Source organism: Dendronephthya gigantea, unplaced genomic scaffold, assembly GCF_004324835.1.
Source record: "Dendronephthya gigantea isolate DGI-Jeju-01 unplaced genomic scaffold, DenGig_1.0 000103F, whole genome shotgun sequence".
Classification (NCBI taxonomy): domain Eukaryota; kingdom Metazoa; phylum Cnidaria; class Anthozoa; order Malacalcyonacea; family Nephtheidae; genus Dendronephthya; species Dendronephthya gigantea.
Window position 1 is genome coordinate 726,944 of NW_021163113.1, and position 24,885 is coordinate 751,828.

Sequence of the window (24,885 nt, forward strand, 5' to 3'; positions counted from 1 at the left end):
TAGCGGTTTCGCGTTAGCCGTAAACGTCAAGCTAAAGGTCTTTAATGAAAAACATTGCTCGTGTAGGAATCAATTAGAACGTAAATTTGTTTTTCAAATTACATCTATCATCTCTTCTTGTATAGAATATGAAATACAATCATAACAACTAGGCATTCAAATATATAATTGTCATGAATGTTGCGTTCTGATGTAAAATGGGGTTATTGTTTCAGAGATACTAAATTTTCGACATCAATTACCTCGGATATATAAACCCTGCGAGACGCGTGCTTCGACCTCGTTACATATCATATACCATGATATCCCGTGGCAAGCGGGAAAGGACTGGGACTAGTTGTCGAATAAAAATCCATTTCTTAGTTAAAACAACTTGATATTCTTTGAAATTTATATATGTTATTTACCGGCTGCGAGGTTCGGATAGAAAAATCTTTTCTCGAGGTAACAAGACGGTAAATAACGTATTCATTTTTTTACAAGAAGCGGCGTTCGGTCGTATTATAATTGTGTAGTCAGACTCAGCAGTGGCGACAAAAACATAAAACCTCTTTGCTTTAATTTACTAAAATTCACTTCAATTTATCGTGCATAAGATATAGACCAGACCGTGGTCAGATATCGTAAAATTCCGCCCGCTGCTGCAGCCAGTCAGATTGCAGGAAAGGCTGGGATTCCGCCCGCTGCTGATTGGTAAAAAAACACTTTATTTCGGTTCAAATTTACGTCAAAGTTATAGTACTTTTAACCACAGTTATCTGTGTTTTAACTAAACGTAATCACAAAATTTTGCCTAGTTTTATAAAGAAAATCAAAAGATATAATCGACTGAGTACTGCAAAATGGTTTCAATTTTGACCCTTTTGGGCGCTGATTGGCTAAAATATGAGCGCGAGATAATCTGGTAAATGATATACTACAACCATGATGATGTAACAGAAATAAAAAAAAAATGGTGAAACATCGAAATATACAAATAAACCGCAAAACATGCGCCAGATCTTTTTGCCATTAGACGAAAACAAAGCTGTTCACACACGGTATATATTCTTTTGCGACTTTCTTTGTTAACGCGGGTAGAGAAATCATTGCAACTTTTATGAATTCTTTCAGATGTGATAAAAATGGCTTCATACGAAAGTGGGTATGACGATGAGCGATTCCAACATCCAGTTGGTCAGAGCTTTCACTGTGGTATTTGCTACAATGTCATCAAAGATCCAGTCATGTGTCGACATAATGAACACTTGTTCTGTAGAAGTTGCATCACCAGACATCTCATGAACTCTCAGACATGTCCAACATGCATTGAGCCACTTACTGTTGACACCTTGACTCGAGCATCGCGTACCGTAACCAATTTACTGTCGGAATTAAAGATTCGATGTGAATTCTTCAATCGTGGTTGTGAAACATTTGTGGAGTTAGGAGATCTTCAAAGGCATCTTGGGGACTGTGGGTTCGCCCCAGTAGTCTGCTCGAATGAAGGCTGTGGTCAGAAGGTGAATAAGCAAGGTTTATTGCATCACGAGACAGCCGTGTGTAAATTTCGCCGTGTGAAATGTCCAAGCTGCAATGAAATCAGCCAAGAGATGGATGTGATTAAGGGCAATTTGGCTTTTATGAAGCTCATGTTGAATCACTTTGGCAAAGTCCTGGAAAAAAATGAGATGAAATTGAATAGAAACGTTGAGATGCTTCAAAAACAACTCAACAAGCAGGAGGAAAACAATCGTCGGTTAGAAGCGGACAATGTAGAAATGAAGAAAAAGAGAAAATGGCACAACAATTGGAAAGATTGACCCAGCAGCGAGAAGATCTAAAGAAAAGTTCCGCAGAAGCTGTTGAACCGGACAGAAAGCCGAGGATTATCGTTGCCGGGGGATATAACGGTGGGAGTTTAAATTCTGTGGAAATGTTCAGCTACTCAAATGGAAAGTGGTTACCACTACAACCAATGAAACAGCCCCGTCGTTTGGCACCGTCTGTCGTTTACAACAATCAAATGCTTGTCAGTGGAGGTTTTAGCAATCGTAAGGCAGTAAAGTCGATGGAAAAATTATCGTTGAAATATGTCCATGTAAACGAGTCCATATTTTGGGAAGATGATCCTGCAGAGTTACACAGGCCCTTGTATGGACACTCCAGTGTTATGTATAATGGGCGGTTGATAGTCATTGGAGGTTATGATGGAACTGCATTTACACCTGCTAACATTACTGAGATAACTCTTGTTCCTCCTTACACCAGTAAAGTGTTGGCTACCCTGCCAAGAGTAGATGGCAACATGGGGCTATCTTGTTTGGTAACACAATCGGCAATTCTTGGGGAAGAAAAGTTTGGGAAGGTTCGTCGAATCTGAAAAGCGTTTTGTCGTATGATATTGTCAAGAATGAATGTCGTCATTTAGCGCCATTGCCTTATCCTGTGAATCAAATGGCCACTGTCAAGTGGGGTGATGACAAAGTGATTTTAATCGGAGGCAGTGACAATGGCGGTACGTTATTGAGCAAAGTACTAATATATAACATCAAAGACTCAGAAGAGCCATATGTTACCAGACATGAAGTATAAGAGGAGAGGATGCGCTGCAGCAGTCGTTGGTGACACTGTGGTTGTCATGGGGGACAAGATGAAAAGGAAACTCTTTAAAGTCTGTCGAAAGTTTCAGGTTCGACTTTCGCACCTGGGAAGAACTTCCGGAAATGCAAGAAGCAAGATACGGAGCTACAACAGTTGTATGTTAATCATGTCCTGTATATATTTAACATTTTATATCATTTAAATGTATAGTACCGTATATTGACATTTGATTTCCAAGAACAATGAAACAGTTTATAACATTGATCCAGTTTATACTCCTGCTGGTGAAGTAAATGGATCGATTAATAATTTCACAGACAAAGTACACTAGTGGTGTTTGTAATTGATTAAAACTACCGCATTTTCGTTACATGTATGTAAAAGATAGAACGAAAGGCATGAGCGTTCAGGTTATCAAGATTTGATGTTCTGCATGGAGCCGGTTTTACGAAGGTCGGATAGCACTATCCACCAAACAGTGTTTTTTTACTATCGCTCTAAAATTGCTCGTGTTTTGCTAAAATTTGAATTAAACCTTCCTACTCTTGAAGTAATTGTGTCTCTCTATTCATTATTGGGTCAATATCTACATTTTTTTTTCAGACACCTTTTTTACAATGATAAAAAAAATACTATCCGGTGCTAAACAGCTTTCGTAGGTCTTCGTACAACGGCCCCTGATGTGCTATGTGCTCTTTGCACTTGGACCTGTTTATACAGATGGATGATCTGTCGCAAGGGTAAACAAAAGTACGGTTGTTTTGCGTCGGTTCAAATTTATTACCATTCACATAAAGTTTACCGCCATCAGGCCCGCACCGATAATTTGTTTCTATATCTTTACTGTGATTGTACGAAAGCGATAGTGGTTATTTTAATCGCTCCAATATTCATACCCATTTTTTAGACAACAGGGATCATCAGATTCATTTCTCTGATGGATTGGCTGCAGAAACGAAGTCTAATACCACATTCTTTTCATGGTGCCTAATACCGACCGGGCCTGGAGGCTGCAGGAATGCCAAGTAGTGTCGAAAAATTTCTGCTCGAAAGTCGTGTAATATTTACTGAAATCTTATCAGACCCGAACGCCTGAATTTGAAATGAGCCAATATAGACATACAAAGGAAGTCTTAGTTTGCACAATGTCGTAATTTCCGTGTAATAAGATATCCTCGATTGGGGTGTATGCAACTCAAACTGAGACAAAACACACAAAACAACAAGTTGTAATATTTCGTCTACAATTTCGGACGGTCAAATTCTGCAGCTTCTACTGGGACTGGGTAAATCACAAATTGAAGCGATATGTGAATACGAAACAAAGTGTAGATTCAGGCGAGGAAGTTGAAAACAAGGTAATGAAATGAACCGAATTTAAAGTAATATTTTTCACCTCTCTAACGTCTGCTCCCCGTCGACCACAACGCTGTATGGAATGTACAACTTTACAGCGGCAGACAACATTTCATTCTTTATAATTGAGCCTTGTTTTCAGCGCCAAATGTGGACTTTTTAATAACAAAATGGGGAAAGATTAGCTTATATGCGCCTAAATTCAAATGACTAACATTGTTGATGTTGAAACAAACGCCGTGAGACCTTCAATCCATACTGGACCACAACTATTTTATCGGCTCTTTTGCCGTATGTATATTCTGTTAAAGGGACACTCAAAATTTGTAAAGGCTGAATTTGTCTGAGAACGCAATGCGAGATTTTAGGGCTTAATTTCTTGGAGTTTTATAATGGTATGGCTTATATATTTTAAAGTCATGTTTATTGATGCAAAACCGATATATTAGAGACCTTTAGCTTGACCAAACGCCAAGCCGCTAACAAAGTTTCTGTTTTAACTCCACTATCTTTAAGTGTGCGGCAATTTCGCTAAATTACAAACGTTTTACATAAAACTTGTGATGGTCAGCACTAATGTAAAAAAGCAATAGGCTATTTCTGATGTATTTAGAAAAGCAGCAAATTCAGCTTTGCCGTATATGTTTCACGTTCGCCGTAAAAAATTTAATACGTGAACGGCTGAGGGTGTATGCAGTATGTGGTTTGGCATATAATGGTTTGCCATAAACGTCAAGCTAAAGGTCTCTATTGAAAAACATTGCTCGTGTAGGAATCAATATTAGAACGTAAATTTGTTCTTCAAATTATATCTATCATCTCTTCTTGTGTAGAATATGAAATACAATCATAACAACTGGGCATTCAAATATATAATTGTCATGCATGCTGCGTTCCGATGTAAAATGGGGTTATTGTTTCGGAGATACTAAATTTTTGACTTCAAAGACCTGCGATGTATAGACCCAGCGAGACGCGTGCTTCGACCTCGTTACTCGTGCTCTAGGAGGGCACGAGTCTAGGTTTCGTCGTGTGTCGGTCGCGTTTTGGACCTCGATGACCCAGAATGCATTGCGCACTTGACCCAATAATGTATGACGAAATGTAATTATTCGACAATACAAGCCACTTTTACAAACAATACGGCAAAATATATTGCACAGAAGACATTACTGCGGTGCGCGATGTATATTACGAGATATAATTATCCGACAATACAAACCACATTTTACAAACAATACGAAGGATGCAAAATATATATGCACAGAAGACATTACTACGGTGCAACAATGCTTGTCAGTGGAGGTTTTAGGAATCGTAAGGCAGTAAAGTCGATGGAAAAATTATCGTTGAAATATGTCCATGTAAACGAGTCCATATTTTGGGAAGATGATCCTGCAGAGTTACACAGGCCCTTGTATGGACACTCCAGTGTTATGTATAATGGGCGGTTGATAGTCATTGGAGGTTATGATGGAACTGCATTTACACCTGCTAACATTACTGAGATAACTCTTGTTCCTCCTTACACCAGTAAAGTGTTGGCTACCCTGCCAGAGAGTAGATGGCAACATGGGGCTATCTTGTTTGGTAACACAATCGCAATTCTTGGCGGAAGAAAAGTTTGGGAAGGTTCGTCGAATCTAGAAAGCGTTTTGTCTTATGATATTGTCAAGAATGAATGTCGTCATTTAGCACCATTGCCTTATCCTATGCATGGAATGGCCACTGTCAAGTGGGGTGATGACGAAGTGATTTTAATCGGAGGCAGCGACTATAGCGGTAAGTTATTGAACAAAGTACTAATATATAACATGAAGACTGAGAAGAGCCATATGTTACCAGACATGAAGTATAAGAGGAGAGGATGTGCTGCCGCAGTCGTTGGTGACACTGTGGTTGTCATGGGGGGACAAGATGAAAGAGGAAACTCTTTAAAGTCTGTCGAAAGTTTCAGGTTCGATTCATGCACCTGGGAAGAACTTCCGGAAATGCAAGAAGCAAGATACGGAGCTACAACAGTTGTGTGTTAATCATGTCCTGTATAAATTTAACATTTTATATCATTTAAATGTATAGTACCGTATATTGACATTTGATTTCCAAGAACAATGAAACAGTTTATAACATTGATCCAGTTTATACTCCTGCATGCTGGTGAAGTAAATGGATCGATTAATAATTTACAGACAAAGTATACTAGTGGTGTTTGTAATTGATTAAAACTAGCGCATTTTCGTTACATGTATGTAAAGGATAGAACGAAAGGCATGAGCGTTCAGGTTATCAAGATTTGATATTCTGCATGGAGCCGCTTTTACGAAGGTCGGATAGTAATATCCACCAAACAGTGTTTTTTTACTATCGCTCTAAAATTGCTCCTGTTTTGCTAAAATTTGAATTAAACCTTCCTACTCTTGAAGTAATTGTGTCTCTCTATTCATTATTGGGTCAATATCTACAGTTCTTTTTCAGACACCTTTTTTATAATGATAAAAAAAATACTATCCGGTGCTAAACAGCTTTCGTAGGTCTTCGTACAACGGCCCCTGATGTGCTATGTGCTCTTTGCACTTGGGCCTGTTTATACAGATGGATTATCGGTCGCAAGGGTTAATCTAGTCCATACATACATAATAAACAAAAGTACGGTTGTTTTGCGTTGGTTCAAATTTATTACCATTCACAAAAAGTTTCCCGCAATCCTGCCTGCACCGTTAGTTTGTTTCTATATTTTTACTGGCGTTGTACGAAAGCGACAGTGGTTATTTTAATCGCTCCAATATTCATACCCGTTTTTTTAGACAACAGGGATCATCCGATTCATTTCTCTGATGGATTGGCTGCAGAAACGAAGTATAATACCACATTCTTTTCATGGTGCCTAATACCGACCGGGCCTGGAGGCTGCAGGAATGCCAAGTAGTGTCGAAAAATTTCTGCTCGAAAGTCATGTAATATTTACTGAAATCTTATCAGACGCCTGAATTTGAAATCAGCCAATATAGACATACAAAGGAAGTCTTAGTTTGCACCATGTCGTAATTTCCGTGTAATAAGATATCCTCGATTGGGGTGTATGCAACTCAAACTGAGACTAAACACACAAAGCATGTAATATTTCGTCTACAATTTCGGACGGTCAAATTCTGCAGCTTCTACTGGGTAAATCACAAACTGAAGCGATATGTGAATACGAAACAAAGTGTAGATTCAGACGAGGAAGTTGAAAACAAGGTAATGAAATGAACCGAATTTAAAGTAATATTTTTCAAATCTCAAACGTATGCTCCCCGTCGACCACAACACTGTATGGAATGTACAACTTTACAGCGGCAGACAACATTTCATTCTTTATGATTGAGCCTTGTTTTGAGCGCTAAATGTGGACTTCTTAATAACAAAATGGGGCAAGATTAGCTATATGCGCCTAAATTCAAATGACTAACATTGTTGATGTTGAAACAAACGCCGTGAGACCTTCAATCCATACTGGACCACAACTATTTTATCGGCTCTTTTGCCGTATATATATTCTGTGAAAGGGATACTCAAATTTATAAAAGCTGAATTTGTCTGAGAACGCAATGCGAAATTTTAGGGCCTGATTCCTTCAAGTTTTATAATGGTATGGTTTATATATTTTAAAGTCATGTTTATTGATGCAAAACCGATATATTAGAGACCTTTTAGCTTGACCAAACCGCTAACAAAGGTTCTGTTTTAACTCCACTATTTTTTAGTTGCGGCAATTTAGCTAAATTACAAACGTTCTACGTAAAACTTGTGATGTTCAGCACTATTGCAAGAAAGCAATAGGCTATTTCTGATGTATTTAGAAAAGCAGCAAATTCAGCTTTGCCGTATATGTTTCACGTTCGCCGTATAAAATTTTATACGTGAACGGCTCAGGGTGTATGCAGTATATGTGGTTTGGCATATATACTGGCTTGGCGTTTGCCGTAAACGTCAAGCTAAAGGTCTCTATTGAAAAACATTGCTCGTGTAGGAATCAATTAGCACGTAAATTTGTTTTTCAAATTACATCTATCATCTCTTCTTGTATAGAATATGAAATACAATCATAACAACTAGGCATTCAAATATATAATTGTCATGAATGTTGCGTTCCGATGTAAAATGGGGTTATTGTTTCAGAGATACTAAATTTTCGACATCAATTACCTCAGATATATAGACCCAGCGGGACGCGTGCTTCGACCTCGTTACATATCATATACCATGATATCCCGTGGCTAGCGGGAAAGGACTGGGACTAGTTGTCAAATAAAAATGCATTTCTTAGTTGAAACAACTTGATATTCTTTGAAATGTATATATGTTATTTACCGGCTGCGAGGTCCGGATAGAAAAATATTTTCTCGAGGTAACAAGACGGTAAATAACGTATTTGTTTTTACAAGAAGCGGCGTTCGGTCGTATTATAATTGTGTAGTCAGATTCAGCAGTGGCGACAAAAACATAAAACCTCTTTGGTTTAATTTACTAAAATTCACTTCGATTTATCGTGCATAAAATATAGACCAGACCGTAGTCAGATATCGTAAAATTCCGCTCGCTGCTGCAGCTAATCAGATTGCAGGAAAGGCTAGGATTCCGCCCGCTGCTGATTGGTAAAAAAACACTTTATTTCGGTTTAAATTTACGTCAAACTTACAGTACTTTTAACCACAGTTATCTGTGTTTTAACTAAACGTAATCACAAAATTTTGACTAGTTTTATAAAGAAAATCAAAAGATAAGATCGATTGAGTACTGCAAAATGGTTTCAATTTTGACCCTTTTGGGCGCTAATTGGCTAAAATATGAGCGCGAGATAATCTGGTAAATGATATACTACCACCAGGATGATATAAAAAAAAACTAGTGGAACATCGAAATGCAAATAAACCGCAAAACATGCGCCAGGTCTTTTTGCCATTAGACGAAAACAAAGCTGTTCACACACGGTTTATATTCTTTTGCGACTTTCTTTGTAAAGGTGGATAGAGAAATCATTGCCACTTTTATGAATTCTTTCAGATGTAAACAGAAAATGGCTTCATACGAAAGTGGATATGACGATGAGCGATTCCAACATCCAGTTGGTCAGAGCTTTCACTGTGGTATTTGCTACAATGTCATCAAAGACCCGGTCATGTGTCGACATAATGAACACTTGTTCTGTAGAAGTTGCATCACCAGACATCTCATGAACTCTCAGACATGTCCCACATGTATTGAGCCACTTACTGTTGACACCTTGACTCGAGCATCGCGTACCGTAACGAACTTACTTTCAGAGTTAAAAATTCGATGTGAATTCTTTAATCGTGGATGTGAAGGATTTGTCGAGTTAGGAGATCTTGAATGGCATGTTGCGGAGTGTGGTTTTGCCCCAGCAGTCTGCTCGAATGAAGGCTGTGGTCTGGAAATGAATAAACAAGATTTACTGCATCATGAAACAGCCGAGTGTAAAGAAGTACACCGTGAGAAATGTCACAACTGTAATAAAATCAGCCAAGAGATGGAGATAGTTAAGCTGAATTTGGCCGCAATGAACGTGAAGTTGATTGATGTTGATGAAACCGTTAAACGAAATGAGAGAAAGTTGGCGAGAAACGAGAAAAGTGTGCTCACAAATGTTGAGATGATGGTTCAAGATCAACTTACAAGTCAGAGAGAAACCAATCGTCAGTTCGAAGTCGACAATTTGAAAATAAAGGATGGCTTAAATAAAGTGACGGAAGAATTGAAAAGATTGACACAGCAACAGGAAGATATGAAGAAAAGCGTTGCAATTGCTGAAGTTGATGAGGTAGACAGAGATCCAATTATTGTTGTTGCTCGAGGATGGAATGGTGGATGTCTAAATTCTGTGGAAATGTTCAGTCTCTCGAATGCGTTGTGGACACGACTACAACCACTCGAGGAACCGCTTCAATTAGCCTCGTCAGTCGTTTACAACAATCAAATCATTGTCAGTGGAGGTTATACCCAACTTGATTTCATCAAATCGATTAAAAAGTTATCGATGAAAGCTGTCCGCATAGACCAGTCCATAGTTTGGGAAAATCATGCTGTAGAGTTACCTGGGCCATTGTGCGGACACAGCAGTATCATTTTTGATGGGCGATTCATAGTAATTTGTGGCTATTACACCTCATTTTCCAGTAATATTTCTGATATTTCTCTTGTGCCACAGCACAGGAGTAAAGTTTTGGCAACAATGTCAGAGGGAATATGGTTACACAGTGTTGTCTTGTTCGGCAGCAAAATTGTGATCCTCGGTGGAAGAAATGGTTGGAAACATTGGTCGAATCTGAAAAGCGTTTTGCTGTATGATTTTGTCAAGAATGAATGTCAGGAATTAGCACCATTACCTTATCCTGTGAGTGACATGGCCACAGTCAAGTGGGGTCAAGATAATGTGATTGTAATCGGGGGAATTGACAACGATGGTAAATCTTTGGACAAAGTATTAATGTACAATGTTAAAACCCAAAAGATTCACATGTTACCAGACATGAAGTACAAGCGACAAGGATGTATGGCCACAGTTGTCAGAGACACTGTGATAGTCATGGGGGGCCAATGTGAAACAGGAGAAACCCTCAAGTCTGTTGAAAGTTTCAGGTTTGACTCCTTCGCCTGGGAAGAACTTCCAGAAATGCAAGAAGCAAGATACCAGGCAACAGCAGTTGTATGTTGACTATATGTTATGCGTCCCAAAATATTCAGGGAGCAGTTTAATTCGCAGCTTCTTCAAAACACCGAAGCCTTCTCCCGGACCATACTACTTCTTCTGACTTTTGGGTTGTTTCTTTGTTTTGATATCTTAACCACATAGTCACTTATAAAACTCGCTAAATTATATTTCTTAGCAATATAGTATATATGAACGATTTCACCATTACGGGAATGACTAGTATTTGTACTTGTAGTCGCGCCATTTTAATGTGCAAACTATGAAAATCGTATATTTTGAGTAGCGTTGAGTGTAACGAATGATTTAATGAATACATTTGTAAAATTAGATGTTAAATTTAGGAAATTGAAAAGCATTTCAAATCGTCATCTTGTAATTGCTATAGAGAGACATGCACGGCTATTTCTTGAGAAAGAGCATGTAATGTCGCAGGCATGGCCATTTTTGTTTTCAGACCTATAATATAGTACAGATCGATTTAAAGAACTTTTGACGTTCTGACAAGATATTTAAACCTGCACGGTAATGTATTGATACTGTGATTGATGCAGTAAAACCACTTTAAACCTATAACATGTTCCTGGTTTTAAAATACTTTTTTGTACGGTGAACGTTGATAGAAGAAGGCTTACGGTGAAGTGGCTACGTAATTTCATTGACGTACAGCCGACATAAAAATTCTGTGGAGGAGCGGACGAACGGTTTAAACCAAAATTGAGTCGAGAAACATTTTTTTGAATTTCAATCACATATTCCACCTCTGAATTTGTGAGGCTTACTTTGATCGATTGACTTTTTAAAAAGGTTTATTTGAGCAAAAAATCGACTGTTTGTTTTGTTCCACGGTATCACGTTACTTTTGGCTTGCTTGGGCAACTGAATTGTGAATTTTGGAGTTAACTACGATTAACTGCCCAAAATGTAGTTTACAGTTTTAACAGCTGACAACAGGATGTTTTAAACAGAATTATGAAATCCAACCTTATATTTTCAAATCTGATACGGATAGTAACCGCATTATAGTTCTTCGCATATAATTTTTGCAATACTTGATTAAATATTCATCAATAGAAACACCAGGTGGGCCAGCTTAGTTTATGCAACTCAAAGCGAAACTAAACACAAACGATAAGTCATTGAGATATTCTAGACTCTCGTCCCTATTTTCGAACTGCACGGAAATTGAATTTTGCGGCTTCTGGTCACATTAATATTTCAAATTACAGCGACTTGCACATTCGGTTTACTCTGGATCTATCTGAAAGAATTAAAACCAAGGTAAAGAATCAAGTTTGATTTCATATTGTATATCTCAGGAAGTACAAGTATTGCTATGAAGTCCTTTCATAATGTTGTGTGTACAGTAATATTCACTTAAATGCTTGGTTCAGTTGGTTGTAATGAAAGAATAGCGTAAGAGAAAGAGAAAGAGTGTTAAACCTGAGCGCTCTAATTTATTTGTATTCTAAAAAAGTCGCCTATGATTCATTATAGGTTCTGCAACAATAATCATACGACTGCAGAGTCTACCCATGCATTACCAAGTGCTAAATCAAATCAAGTGCTAAACTATGTTTTTGTTTTCATATACACAAGTCAGTTATAATAAGCATCAAATATCCCATCTTCTGAGGTCCTAAACAAACACCGCGATGTTTTCAAACAATGCCATTTAACGTGAGTGTTTGCACTAAAAGCAGCGCTGTCCGCCACAAGCAAACTAAACATTGTTGTTGACACGGTTGACGTAGAGCAGCTGTTTTGGCATCAATGTCTTTTCTCTTAAAATATCGTGTGTTTTCGCCTCGATCATGATTTCGTATGGCGCTTTCTCGTGGAAGCGAAAAAAGAACTCTCAACAACATATATCGTGGGAGCAGGGGCCGCGGATGATTGTGAAGTGGAGAAGAGAGCATGTACTCATATAATTTATTGACGTTCAGCATTATTTGTTTCTTTTAAAATTGATTGTTTTTCGGCCTGTTGAATTTATTAATACCTCCCTCTCCCAATTAACGATCTCCCACGGCCCCAGATTGTAGATAACCATAAAGATGAAGAATTTACTTACCTAAAAATTTGTCGTCTTATGAAGAAGAATATAAAAATAAGGTTAGGTTATTCAAATCTTTGTGAATTCTTCCAGATGTAAACAGAAAATGGCTTCGTACGAAACTGGATATGATGATGAGCGATTCCAACATCCAGTTGGTCAGAGCTTTCACTGTGGTATTTGTTACAATGTCATCAAAGATCCAGTCATGTGTCGACATAATGAGCACATGTTCTGTAGAGGTTGCATCACCAGACATCTCATGAACTCTCAGACATGTCCCACATGTATTGAGCCACTCACTGTTGACACCTTGACTCGAGCATCGCGTACCGTAACCAATTTGCTGTCGGAATTAAAGATTCGATGTGAATTCTTTAATTATGGTTGTGAAAGGTTTGTCCAGTTAGGAGAGCTTCAAAGGCATGTTGCGGAGTGTGGTTTTGCCCCAGCAGTCTGCTCGAATGAAGGCTGTGGTCAGGAAGTCGATAAGCAAGATTTATTGCATCATGAAACGGCCGTGTGTGAATTTCGCCGTGTGAAATGTCATAGCTGCAATGAACTTAGCCGAAAGATAGACAGTATTAACGAGAATGTGGCCACGATATGCCTGAAATTGGATAAAGTTAGTGAGACCATAAAACAAAATGAGCAACGAAGCATTGAGAACTTCAAAGCGCTAGAAGAAAATGTTGCCGCGAACATTGAAATGACTCAAAAGCAAGTCAACGAGCAGAAAAAAAGCAATCGTCGCTTTGAAGCGGGCAATAAAGAAATGAAGAAAGGTTTAAAGGAAGTGGCCGAACAGTTGGAAAGGTTAACTGGGGAGCAGGAAGATATTAGGGAAGCCTTTGCAAGAGCTGTTCAACCAGACGAAGAGCCGAGGATTGTCATTGCTGGGGGATGGAATGATAAAAGTTTGAACTCTGTAGAAATGTTCAGTCTCTCAAATGCAGAATGGTTACCACTACAACCAATGAAACAACGCCGTTATCTAGCATCTTCGGTCTCTCACAACAATGAAACCATCGTCAGTGGAGGTTTCTCCGATCAAGCCAACAAGTCATTGGAAAAATTATCGCTGAAAGCAGTCTATGCTGACTCCTTCATATTTTGGAAATATGATCCTGTAGAGTTACCCAAGCCATTGTTTGGACATTGTAGTGTCATTTTCGATGGACGGTTAATAGTCATTGGCGGTTACAATCACACTGCTTTTATTGATAATATTACTGAGGTTTCTCTTGTTTCTCCTAATACCGGTAAAGTTTTGGCTACTATGCCAGAAAGTAGATGGTTACATGGTGCTGTCTTGTTTGGTAACACGATCGTAATTCTTGGAGGAAGGAAAGACATGCGGCAGTGGTCGAATATGAAAAGTGTTTTGTCGTATGATATTGTCAACAATGAATGCCATAATTTAGCACCATTACCTTATGCCGTGGACAACATGGCCACAGTGAAGTGGGGTAGCGACAATGTGATTATAATCGGAGGCAGTGACAGTGACGGTAAACCGTTGGACAAAGTATTAATATACAATGTGAAAACTCAGAAGAGCCACATGTTACCAGGCATGAAGTATAAAAGGCAGAGATGTGCGGCCGCAGTTGTTAGTGACACAGTGATTGTCATGGGGGGACAAGGTGAAGGTGGAAACTCTTTAAAGTCCGTGGAGAGTTTCAGATTTGACTCTTTCGCCTGGGAAGAACTTCCGGAAATGCAAGAAGCAAGATGCGGAGCCACAACAGTTGTGTGTTAACTATGTGTTGTGTATATTACCATTTTATTAACATTTTTCCACAGAGCCTCAATTTAATGCACTTTATTTTGCTTACACCAAACTAAGGTTTGGGGGAATTAAAGACCAGCGTTCTTTGAACTGTCCAGGGGAACACTCGACCAGTTATAATACCAGGGAACCCGGAGCGTTTTTCGTATTGCTGGGGCTCGGCACCGCACACCTGCTAGGAGAGTCCGGGAAAATTTTGAAATATAAGCCCCCTTTACACTACACTCAATTTTATGGCACGGCACGGCTAAAATTGGTACCCGTGCCCAGTTTTATTAGTGTTCAGGCTACCAAAACAAAGGCCGAGCACGGATGAAATGGGCACGGGTACCCATCTTAGCCGTGCAGTGCCAATAAATCGAGTGTAGTGTAAACGGGGCTATACATAGGCCTCTGAAATCGCCGCAAATGCCTCTCAAAGGATTATTGGAAAATAATACATACTATGTAAAGTTTCCAACATGTTTGCCGTTCATTACAAACAATATAACCTTGCTTTGCCTTTATGATGTCAAATATTTTGACGTGGATAACCACGCTGTTTTAATGGTCAAATGCTTGTCCTATGTAAAGTAAAGTTTCCAGCATGTTTGAAACTCATATGCAAATATTAAACAATATAACCATGCTTTGGTTATGATGTCAAATATTTTGATATGGATAACCACGCTGTTTTAATGGTCAAATGCTTGTCCTATGTAAAGTTTCCAGCATGTTTGGCATTAATATACAAACATTAAACGATATAATCATGCTTTAGTTATGATGTCAAATATTTTGACATGGATAACCACGCTGTTTTAATGGTCAAATGCTTGTCCTATGTAAAGTTTGCAGCATGTTTGGCGCTCATAAAACGATATAACCATGCTTTGGTTATGATGTCAAATATTTTGACATGGATATAACCACGCTGTTTTAATGGTCAAATGCTTGTCCTATGTAGAGTTTCCAGCATGTTTGGCGCTCATATACAAACATTAAACAATATAACCATATGCTTTGGTTATGATGTCAAATATTTTGACATGGATAACCACGCTGTTTTAATGGTCAAATGCTTGTCCTATGTAAAGTTTCCAGCATGTTTGGCGCTCATATACAAACATTAAACAATGTAACCATGCTTTAATTATGATATCAAATATTTTGAAATGGATAACCACGCTGTTTTATTGGTCTAATGCTTGTCCTATGTAAAATTTCCAGCATGTTTGGCGCTCATATACAAACATTAAACAATATAACCATGCTTTGGTTATGATGTCAAATATTTTGACATGGATAACCACGCTGTTTTAATGGTCAAATGCTTGTCCGATGTAAAGTTTCCAGCATGTTTGGCGCTCATATACAAACATTAAACAATGTAACCATGCTTTAATTATGATATCAAATGTTTTGAAATGGATAACCACGCTATTTTATTGGTCTAATGCTTGTCCTATGTAAAGTTTCCAGCATGTTTGGCGCTCATATACAAACATTAAACAATATAACCATGCTTTGGTTATGATGTCAAATATTTTGACATGGATAACCACGCTGTTTTGATGGTCAAATGCTTGTCCTATGTAAAGTTTCCATCATGTTTGGCGCACATATACAAACATTAAACAATATAACCATGCTTTGGTTATGATGTCAAATATTTTGACATGGATAACCACGCTGTTTTGATGGTCAAATGCTTGTCCTATGTAAAGTTTCCAGCATGTTTGGCGCTCATATACAAACATTAAACAATATAACTATGCTTTGGTTATGATGTCAAATATTTTGACATGGATAACCACGCTGTTTTAACGGTCAAATGCTTGTCCTATGTAAAGTTTCCAGCATGTTTGGTGCTCATATACAAATAATAAACAATGTAACCATGCTTTGGTTATGATGTCAAATATTTTGAAATGGATAACCATGCTGTTTTATTGGTCAAATGCTTGTCCTATGTAAAGTTTCCAGCATGTTTGGTGCTCATATACAAACATTGAACAATATAACCATGCTTTGGTTATAATGTCAAATATTTTGAAATGGATAACCACTCTGTTTTAATGGTCAAATGCTTGTCCTATGTAGAGTTTCCAGCATGTTTGGCGCTCATATACAAACATTAAACAATATAACTATGCTTTGGTTATGATGTCAAATATTTTGACATGGATAACCACGCTGTTTTAACGGTCAAATGCTTGTCCTATGTAAAGTTTCCAGCATGTTTGGTGCTCATATACAAATATTAAACAATGTAACCATGCTTTGGTTATGATGTCAAATATTTTGAAATGGATAACCACGCTGTTTTATTGGTCAAATGCTTGTCCTATGTAAAGTTTCCAGCATGTTTGGTGCTCATATACAAACATTGAACAATATAACCATGCTTTGGTTATGATGTCAAATATTTTGAAATGGATAACCACGCTGTTTTAATGGTCAAATGCTTGTCCTATGTAAAATTTCCAGCATGTTTGGTGCTCATATACAAACATTAAACAATATAACCATGCTTTGGTTATGATGTCAAATATTTTGACATGAATAACCACGCTGTTTTAACGGTCAAATGCTTGTCCTATGTAAAGTTTCCAGCATGTTTGGTGCTCATATACAAATATTAAACAATGTAACTATGCTTTGGTTATGATGTCAAATATTTTGAAATGGATAACCACGCTGTTTTGATGGTCAAATGCTTGTCCTATGTAAAATTTCCAGCATGTTTGGCGCTCATATACAAACATTAAACAATATAACCATGCTTTGGTTATGATTATATGATGTCAAATATTTTGACATGGATAACCACGCTGTTTTAATGGTCAAATGCTTGTCCAATGTAAAGCCGGTTTCCAACATGTTTAGCGCTTGTATTGCTTGTAAATTTTAGCTTGTAAATTTGAGCTAACTAAAAAATATTCAAAATTAAAGACTAGCGAGCCACCCTGCTCCGCGGTCGCTGAATACTAACTCGTCACTTGGAAGTAATTAAAAACGAGAGAAACTACCATGTTTTTGTAAACATCCCCATCGCTTTTTACAGTAAGAGACACTGCACTCCAAGAGGCGTTTCGACCTGAGGGCCTTCGTCAGGAGAGTTTGGCCTTCGCCCCATCCTAACTCTCCTGACGAAGGCCCTCAAGTCAAAAAGTCGAGAAGTGTTTTGTCTATTTAGGCAGTTGTTATACCACAATTGATGCTAAGTTGTTTGAAGACGCTGCCACGCTGCTCCCTGGTTATATTGGATAATATCTTGTACTATATAGTAACATTCTAAATCATTTCAATGTATAATTCCGTATATTCGACCTTCGACTACTAGGTCAGATAAATAACTTCGTTCATATCTCTGCGTGTCTTATAAAGAAAACAATCCTCTCCTAAGTGGCATGCAAGTCCGTGGTTCGAATCCCGTAATACTTTTTCACTACGACCTCAAAAAATAGGATTAAATAATAAAATAAATCGCCGTCGTCACCGATCAGATTTGTTGTTTTGATGCGTTGGTGAAGACAATGGTCTCCCAAGTTGTGGACGCAAGATGATGGTTCGGATCCTGTGAAGATTGTTTTCATTATGATAATTAAGAAAATGTTTAGGTAAAATAAATAACCATGGTTGCGCCGCAGCTAATTTCCAAACCACGGGTGTGGATCCAGCACTAGTGCACTAATTTGTATCACAAAACAAAATGGTTATTTTTAGCAGTTTTCTTGTGTCATGCAAATTAGTACACTAGGGCTGGATCCACCCCTGTTCGAAACCGTAGACAGTCAGTCGCATCGTTGATGGTCAGTCGCATAATTTAATCGATACCAGGTTCAGTGGCGTAACTAGAACGATAATTGGGGCGTGAATATTTATATATCCAGTTCTGCCCTACGGATTTCTTTTGTAAGTGCAATAGCTTACAATAGAAATTCGTCGGGCAGAACTGAATATATGGATATTCCCCCCCCCCCCAATTATCGTTCTAGTTACGCCCCTGACCAGGTTGCTAGAACACTGCCGATTTAATTGACCGACATGCATATATAATGTTAAACTAGCGGGCTTTTCATTTTTTGTTATTAACGACAAATATACAAAGAAAATAAACCAAACCCTCAAATTACCCAAATAATTAACCAAAAGGTATTTTCACTGGTTCAATTCGGGACTTTGCAAATACGAAAAAAAAACAATGTGGTTACAGGCAGTATTCGAACACAGGTATCAAGCACAAGAACCAAACCCTTGACCACTGGACTGCAATGCATGAATGAAAAGCCCGTAGTTTAACATTATATATGTCGGTCAATTAAGTCGGCAGTGTTCTAGCAACCAGGTATTGAGTTGAATGATGCAACTGACCATCAACGATGCGACTGCATGACTGTACGGTTTCGAATATGGCCGCGCCGCATGCGTTTTTGTGGTATTGTCTCCTAAACGGTTCAAATCCTGTAAGAAATCTTTTTCACTATAGCCTTAAAGAAAATGATAATAAAATGAATGACCGCTAACGTGCAGCACACGTTCTTGTGGTGTATTGGTAAAAACAGCTCCTGCCGTGTGTCAGGCTGACGGTTCGAATCCCGTATAAAAAAATTTAAATAACCTTAAGGAAAAAGATTAGGAAAATAAATAACAAAGGTCGTTCAAAAAATGGTCCTTTGGTGTATTGGAAAAGACAATAAATTCACAAGTGGTTGAGGTTGATGATGGTTCGAAACAAGGTAAGGATATTTTTAACGTTAACTTTTAAGAAAATAATAAAGTAAAATAAGTGTCGTCGTTAAGCACGAGATCTAGTGGAAAGGACAATGGATGACCTCAAATGAGGCAAGCGATGGTTCGAATTCACGCCAAACTGTTTTCACTGTGACCTTCGAGAAACGTTGAAGTGTAATTTCTGCAGTTTTTCGAAATTAGTTCCGAATGTTGAAACATTTTAATGAAACTACGAAATCTGTGACCTGTGAAATCATGCAGACTTGACCTCATTGAATATACAAAAACAATCGCACCGTAACCATTAGCTTCACCTGGGCATCATATAACTAGCTAATTAATGCTGAGATAATATGCACGTTAATTTTTGCTTAAGAGTTCCATACCTTTGCATGATATTTTAGCGTCAATGCACAAATGGTTGATATTAGGTTAAAGATACGAATAAGGTATGTACAGTTATGTGCGTTTTAGACACGAAAATAAATCATCATCAAAAAGAACTGATAAACCCATTGAAATCATTAATATATTTTATTAAATTAAATTAAATAATCATTGCCGTTCCGCACAAAATCTTGTAGTCTAGTGGCGAAGACTGTGGTTTTCCAAGTGGTAAATCGATGGTTCGAATCCTACCATAACCAATTACCATAACCGTTTTTCATTGTGACTTTCGTGAAAAGGATTGATAAAGTATATTAAATAACCATAGCCGTTCAGCACACGATCTCCCAGTCTAGTGGTGAAGACAATTGACTCCCAAGTGGTAAGTCAGTGGTTCGAATCCGAGTGTACCTGCTTTTCATTATATCCTTCGAAGAAAGGATAAAGTAAATTAAATAATAGTAACCGTTCAGCACAAAATCCAGTGGTCTAGAGGCAAAGGCATTGGATTCCGAAGTGGTAAGTCGATGGTTTGAATCCAATTATCGCTGTTTTTCATTATGTCCTTGGCGAAAAGGATAAAGTAATTAAATAACCATGGCCGTTGAACACAAAATCTAGTGGTCTAGTGGAGACGAAAATGGTCTCACAAGTAGTAAATCGATGGTTCGAATCCTACATAACCGTTTTTCATTATGAACTTCGTGAAAAGGATCAAGTAAATTAAATAACAAGAACCGTCGAGCACAAGATCTTGTAGTGTTGTGGTCAAGACGTTAGTCTCATATGTAGACAGTCAAGGGTTCGAATCTCGTTTTAGATAAAAATTTTCGTTATTAATCAAATATGGTAAGGTTATGGTGAATAAGTTGGTGTAGGCTTCCAACAATCACCAGTTAGCCTTGTGGTAAAGTGGTGGACTATCAAGTACAAGATCGTGGTATCAAGAACAGCATGGGACGTTTCTCATGGCGGTGGAATGCAAAGAAAAAAAAAAATGGTGGGTATGCTGCTCGAAGGAGGTTTGTACTCGGTTAATCTTTGCCAAACAAAGTTAATCTTTAGGGAAATCAGGGGATAGGTAGGGTGAATGAGGGGTATATGAGTACAAAAAGACTTAGTAATAAAAAAAAAGTAGTTGGGCGGCCTCGGCTCCCGGGGCAAGGAAAAGGGTATAGGTGAGGAAACACCATATAAAATGTTTAAGTCTTTTTGTACTCATTTAAACCTCTTTATCCCTATTTATCCTCCTATTTACTCCTATCTATCCCTACTTTTTCCTATCCTCACATACCCCCAACTATCCCCTAACACAATTAAATATTTGAAGAAAGCTTGCTTTGAAAGTCAGGAAAGCCGGGGGAAAGAGAACCCCCCTCAGTCTACTCCTCGCCCAAGGCGAGGGCATATTCGCCCTCTCACTCTACTCCTCTCACACTCACAAATTCTCACTTTATTACCTTGTTCTTTTTCGGTTTATCCAGGGCTTGAACCATCGACTGTATACTTGGCAGATCATCGTCTTCACCATTACACCACCAGTTCTTGTGGTGAAAGCCTAGATTTTTATTTTACTTAATCCTTTTTTGGAAGGACCTTTAATGAAATAGAAGAAAAAAAATTCCCATTTGGGACTCAAACTTCAGCCTTTGAACACGTAGAGCACTGCCTTCACCAGTAGACCGCACGAACTTGCGGTGAAATACTACACTTTTTATTTTACTGAATACCTTTTGGGTAGGATCGTAAATGAAACTAACAATTTAAATGAGTTTCCTTTAATGTTAATGATATTTTCTCGTCTAAAACGCACACAATTGTATCTTATTCGTAGCTTGTAAGTTTTAACCTAATATTAGCCACTTGTGTTGTCGCTAAAATATCACACGCAGTTCCTTAAAGCACTATCTTTCCATAAGTTAGTTATATGCGGCCCAAGTGAAGCTAATGGTTACGGTGCGATTGTTTTGTGTTTTCAATGAAGTGAAGTCAAAGTAGAGTACAACTGAGACTGGAAAGTTGATAGCCGTAAAAACCCGTCTGAATGTGAACATAGACAATCCAGAAGACAGAATCCTGTCTTCTGGATTGCCTATGATGTGAATTGGGATATAAAAAATTTATACGTGGGATGCATGGTTCGGGTAATGCGTAATCATTACGATAATAATTGTGTTTATTATCTGCAGCCTTGACCGTGCTGATATTTCTTTAACTTGTCGGATTTACTGATCGTCTAAATGCAAATTTAAGATGAGTTTCTCTTTCAGAAGGGAATACCGTCTAACTTACCCGTCTCCTAATTTGGACGGGAAAGTTGGACGGGAAACTGATTGGGACGAGAAAGCCGTCTGCGAGGTTCACATCAAACGAGTTTCTCGTTTCGATGAGTTTCCCGTGTATATGAATTCGGCTAAATGTATATAACTCGTATAGTCATGAGGCAACAAGCATTACTTCTGAAATTGCAAATTAGCAAATATCCAGTTAAACAGACGTTGAATATCTATTTCAAGACAGTTCCTCGCCGGTTCGTCTAGCCGGTTCGTCGAATATAAAATACGCTATATAATTTAATATTTGAACCTTTGTACTAAAGAGACCAACGTCTTAACAACTGCTTGACGACCACATCGTTTGTCGATAAGCTATTGTTCTCTATTTGACTTAATCGTTTCTTCGAAGAACTTTTAATTGAATAATTATGAATCGTTGTCGTAATATTGTAGAGTTGTTGTTTGTTTGTTTGTTTGTTTGTTATAGCGGTTAACTGCGAAAATTGCGCTTTTGAGCTGGAATTCTTTTTTCTTAGCGCATTTTAGCTATATTCGACGAACCTGCTAGACAAGCTAGTATTTCAACTCTTTATACAAGAAAGTCTTCAGATAAATAGTTAATATCTGAGTTCAACTGGATATTTGCTTCAATTGCGATTTCAGATGTAATCTACGAGAGTACGAGGTGCATGCTTGTTGCCTCATGATTATACGTGTTATACACATTGAAATACATTCTTCATTCTTGTACTTTTTTCTTTTAAAAACCTATTTTGAAACGCATTATTAATTCTTGTACTTTGACTTCACCTCATTAAAAATACAAAACAATCGCACCGCAACCATTAGCTTCACTTCGACCACATATAACTAACTTACTGGAAAGATAGCGCTTTAAGGCACTGCATATACCTGTATGTGTTATTATAGCGACATTTAAGTTACAAGCTACGAATAATGGTGTGCGTGTTTTATACGAGAAAATAATCATCAACATTAAAGTGAATTTATTAAAATTGTTATTTCATTTGAGATCCTACCAAAAAGGTGATAAGTAATATAAACTTCCAAAAAAGGATAAATTAAAATAAAAAAGTGTAGCCTTTCACCGCAACTTCGGGCGGTCTACTGGTGAACGCAGTGCTCTACGAGTTCAAAGGCTGAAGTTCGAGTCCCAAATGGGAATGTTTTTTCTTCTATTTCATGAAAGGTCCTTCCAAAAAAGGATTAAGTAAAATAAGAAACTCTAGGCTTTCACCACAAGAACTGGTGGTGTAATGGTGAAGACGATGATCTGCCAAGTATACAGTCGATGGTTCAAGCCCTGGATAAACCGAAAAAAAACAAGGTAATAAAGTGAGAATTTGTGAGTGTGAGAGGAGTAGTGCGAGAGGGCGAATAAGCCCTCGCCTTGGGCGAGGAGTAGACTGAGGGGGGTTCTCTTTCCCCCGGCTTTCCTGACTTTCAAAGCAAGCTTTCTTCAAACATTTAATTGTGTTAGGGGATAGTTGGGGGTATGTGAGGATAGGAAAAAGTAGGGATAGATAGGAGTAAATAGGAAAATAAATAGGGGTAAAGAGGTTTAAATGAGTACAAAAAGACTTAAACATTTTATATGCTGCCTTCTCATCTATACCCTTTTCCCGGGGGCCTCGGCCGCCGCCCCTTTTCCCGGGGGCCTCGGCCGCCGCCCAATTACTAAGTCTTTTTGTACTCATATATCCCTCATTCACCCTACCTACCCCCTGATTTCCCTAAAGATTAATTTCGATTGGCAAAGATTAACCGAGTACAAACCTCCTTCGAGCAACATACCCACCATTTTTTTTTTCTTTGCTTTCCACCGCCATGAGGAACGTCCCATACTGTTCTTGATACCACGATCTTGTACTTGACAGTCCACGACTTTACCACAAGGCTAACTGGTGATTGTTGGAAGCCTACACCAACTTATTCACCATAACCTTACCATATTTGATTAATAACGAAAATTTTCATCTAAAACGAGATTCGAACCCTTGACTGTTGACACATGAGACTATCGTCTTGACTACAACACTACAAGATCTTGTGCTCGACGGTTCTTGTTATTTAATTTACTTGATCCTTTTCACAAAGTTCATAATGAAAAACGGTTATGGTAGGATTCGAGCCATCGATTTACTACCTGGGAGATCATTGTTTTCTCCACCAGACCACTACATTTTGTGTTGAACGGCCATAGTTATTTAATTTACTTTATCCTTTTCGCCAAGGACATAATGAAAAATAGCGGTACTTGGATTCAAACCATCGACATACCACTTCGGAAACCATTGCCTTCGCCACTAGACCACTGGATTTTGTGCTGAACGGTTATTATTATTTAATTTGTTTTATCCTCTCTTCGAAGGATATAATGAAAAACAGGAGCACTCGAGTTCGAACCACTGACTTACCACTTGGGACTCAATTGTCTTCACCACTAGACTGGGAGATCGTGTGCTGAACGGCTATGGTTATTTAATTTACTTTATCAATCCTTTTCACGAAGTTCACAATAAAAAACGGTTATGGTAGGATTCGAACCAACGATTTACCACTTGGGAGACCTAGACTAGAAGATCTTGTGCTGAACGGCCTTTCTTTGAAGGATATAATGAAAAACAGATACACTCGGATTCGCACCGACTTTCCACTTGGAAGACCACAGTCTTCGCCACCGTAGACTACAAGATCTTGTACTGAACGGCTATGGTTATTTAATTTATTTCATCCTTTTCGCGAAGGACATAGTATAAAACAGATATACTTGGATTCGAACTACCGATTTACCACTTGGGAGGCCATTGTCTTCGCCACTTGACTACGAGATCCGGTGCTGAAAGACCATGGTTGTTTAATTTACTTTATCCTTTTCGCGAAGGACATAATGAAAAACAGGTACACTTGGATTCGAACCATCGACTTACCCAATTGGCAAACATTCTCTTTGCCACTAGACCACGAGAACTTGTGTTAAACGGTTATATTC

General features: G+C 38.2%; 3 protein-coding genes across 3 annotated transcripts; all 3 read left to right on the forward strand.

The window, feature by feature from the left end:
- The first annotated feature begins 1,134 nt into the window (after nucleotides 1–1,134).
- On the forward strand, nucleotides 1,135–6,354 carry LOC114534624 (kelch-like ECH-associated protein 1). Its single transcript, XM_028556092.1, has 2 exons — nucleotides 1,135–2,038; nucleotides 5,262–6,354. The coding sequence occupies exons 1-2, from the start codon at nucleotides 1,778–1,780 to the stop codon at nucleotides 5,970–5,972; spliced, it is 972 nt and encodes a 323-aa protein (XP_028411893.1). The 5' UTR covers nucleotides 1,135–1,777; the 3' UTR covers nucleotides 5,973–6,354.
- Nucleotides 3,933–11,121, forward strand: LOC114534623. Its single transcript, XM_028556091.1, has 2 exons — nucleotides 3,933–3,941; nucleotides 8,983–11,121. Exon 2 carries the CDS (start codon nucleotides 8,996–8,998, stop codon nucleotides 10,649–10,651), a length of 1,656 nt encoding a protein of 551 aa, XP_028411892.1. The 5' UTR covers nucleotides 3,933–3,941; nucleotides 8,983–8,995; the 3' UTR covers nucleotides 10,652–11,121.
- Nucleotides 11,122–11,783: 662 nt separating this feature from the next.
- LOC114534620 lies at nucleotides 11,784–14,729 on the forward strand. Its single transcript, XM_028556086.1, has 2 exons — nucleotides 11,784–11,926; nucleotides 12,795–14,729. The coding sequence occupies exon 2, from the start codon at nucleotides 12,808–12,810 to the stop codon at nucleotides 14,461–14,463; it is 1,656 nt and encodes a 551-aa protein (XP_028411887.1). The 5' UTR covers nucleotides 11,784–11,926; nucleotides 12,795–12,807; the 3' UTR covers nucleotides 14,464–14,729.
- Nucleotides 14,730–24,885: the final 10,156 nt, after the last annotated feature.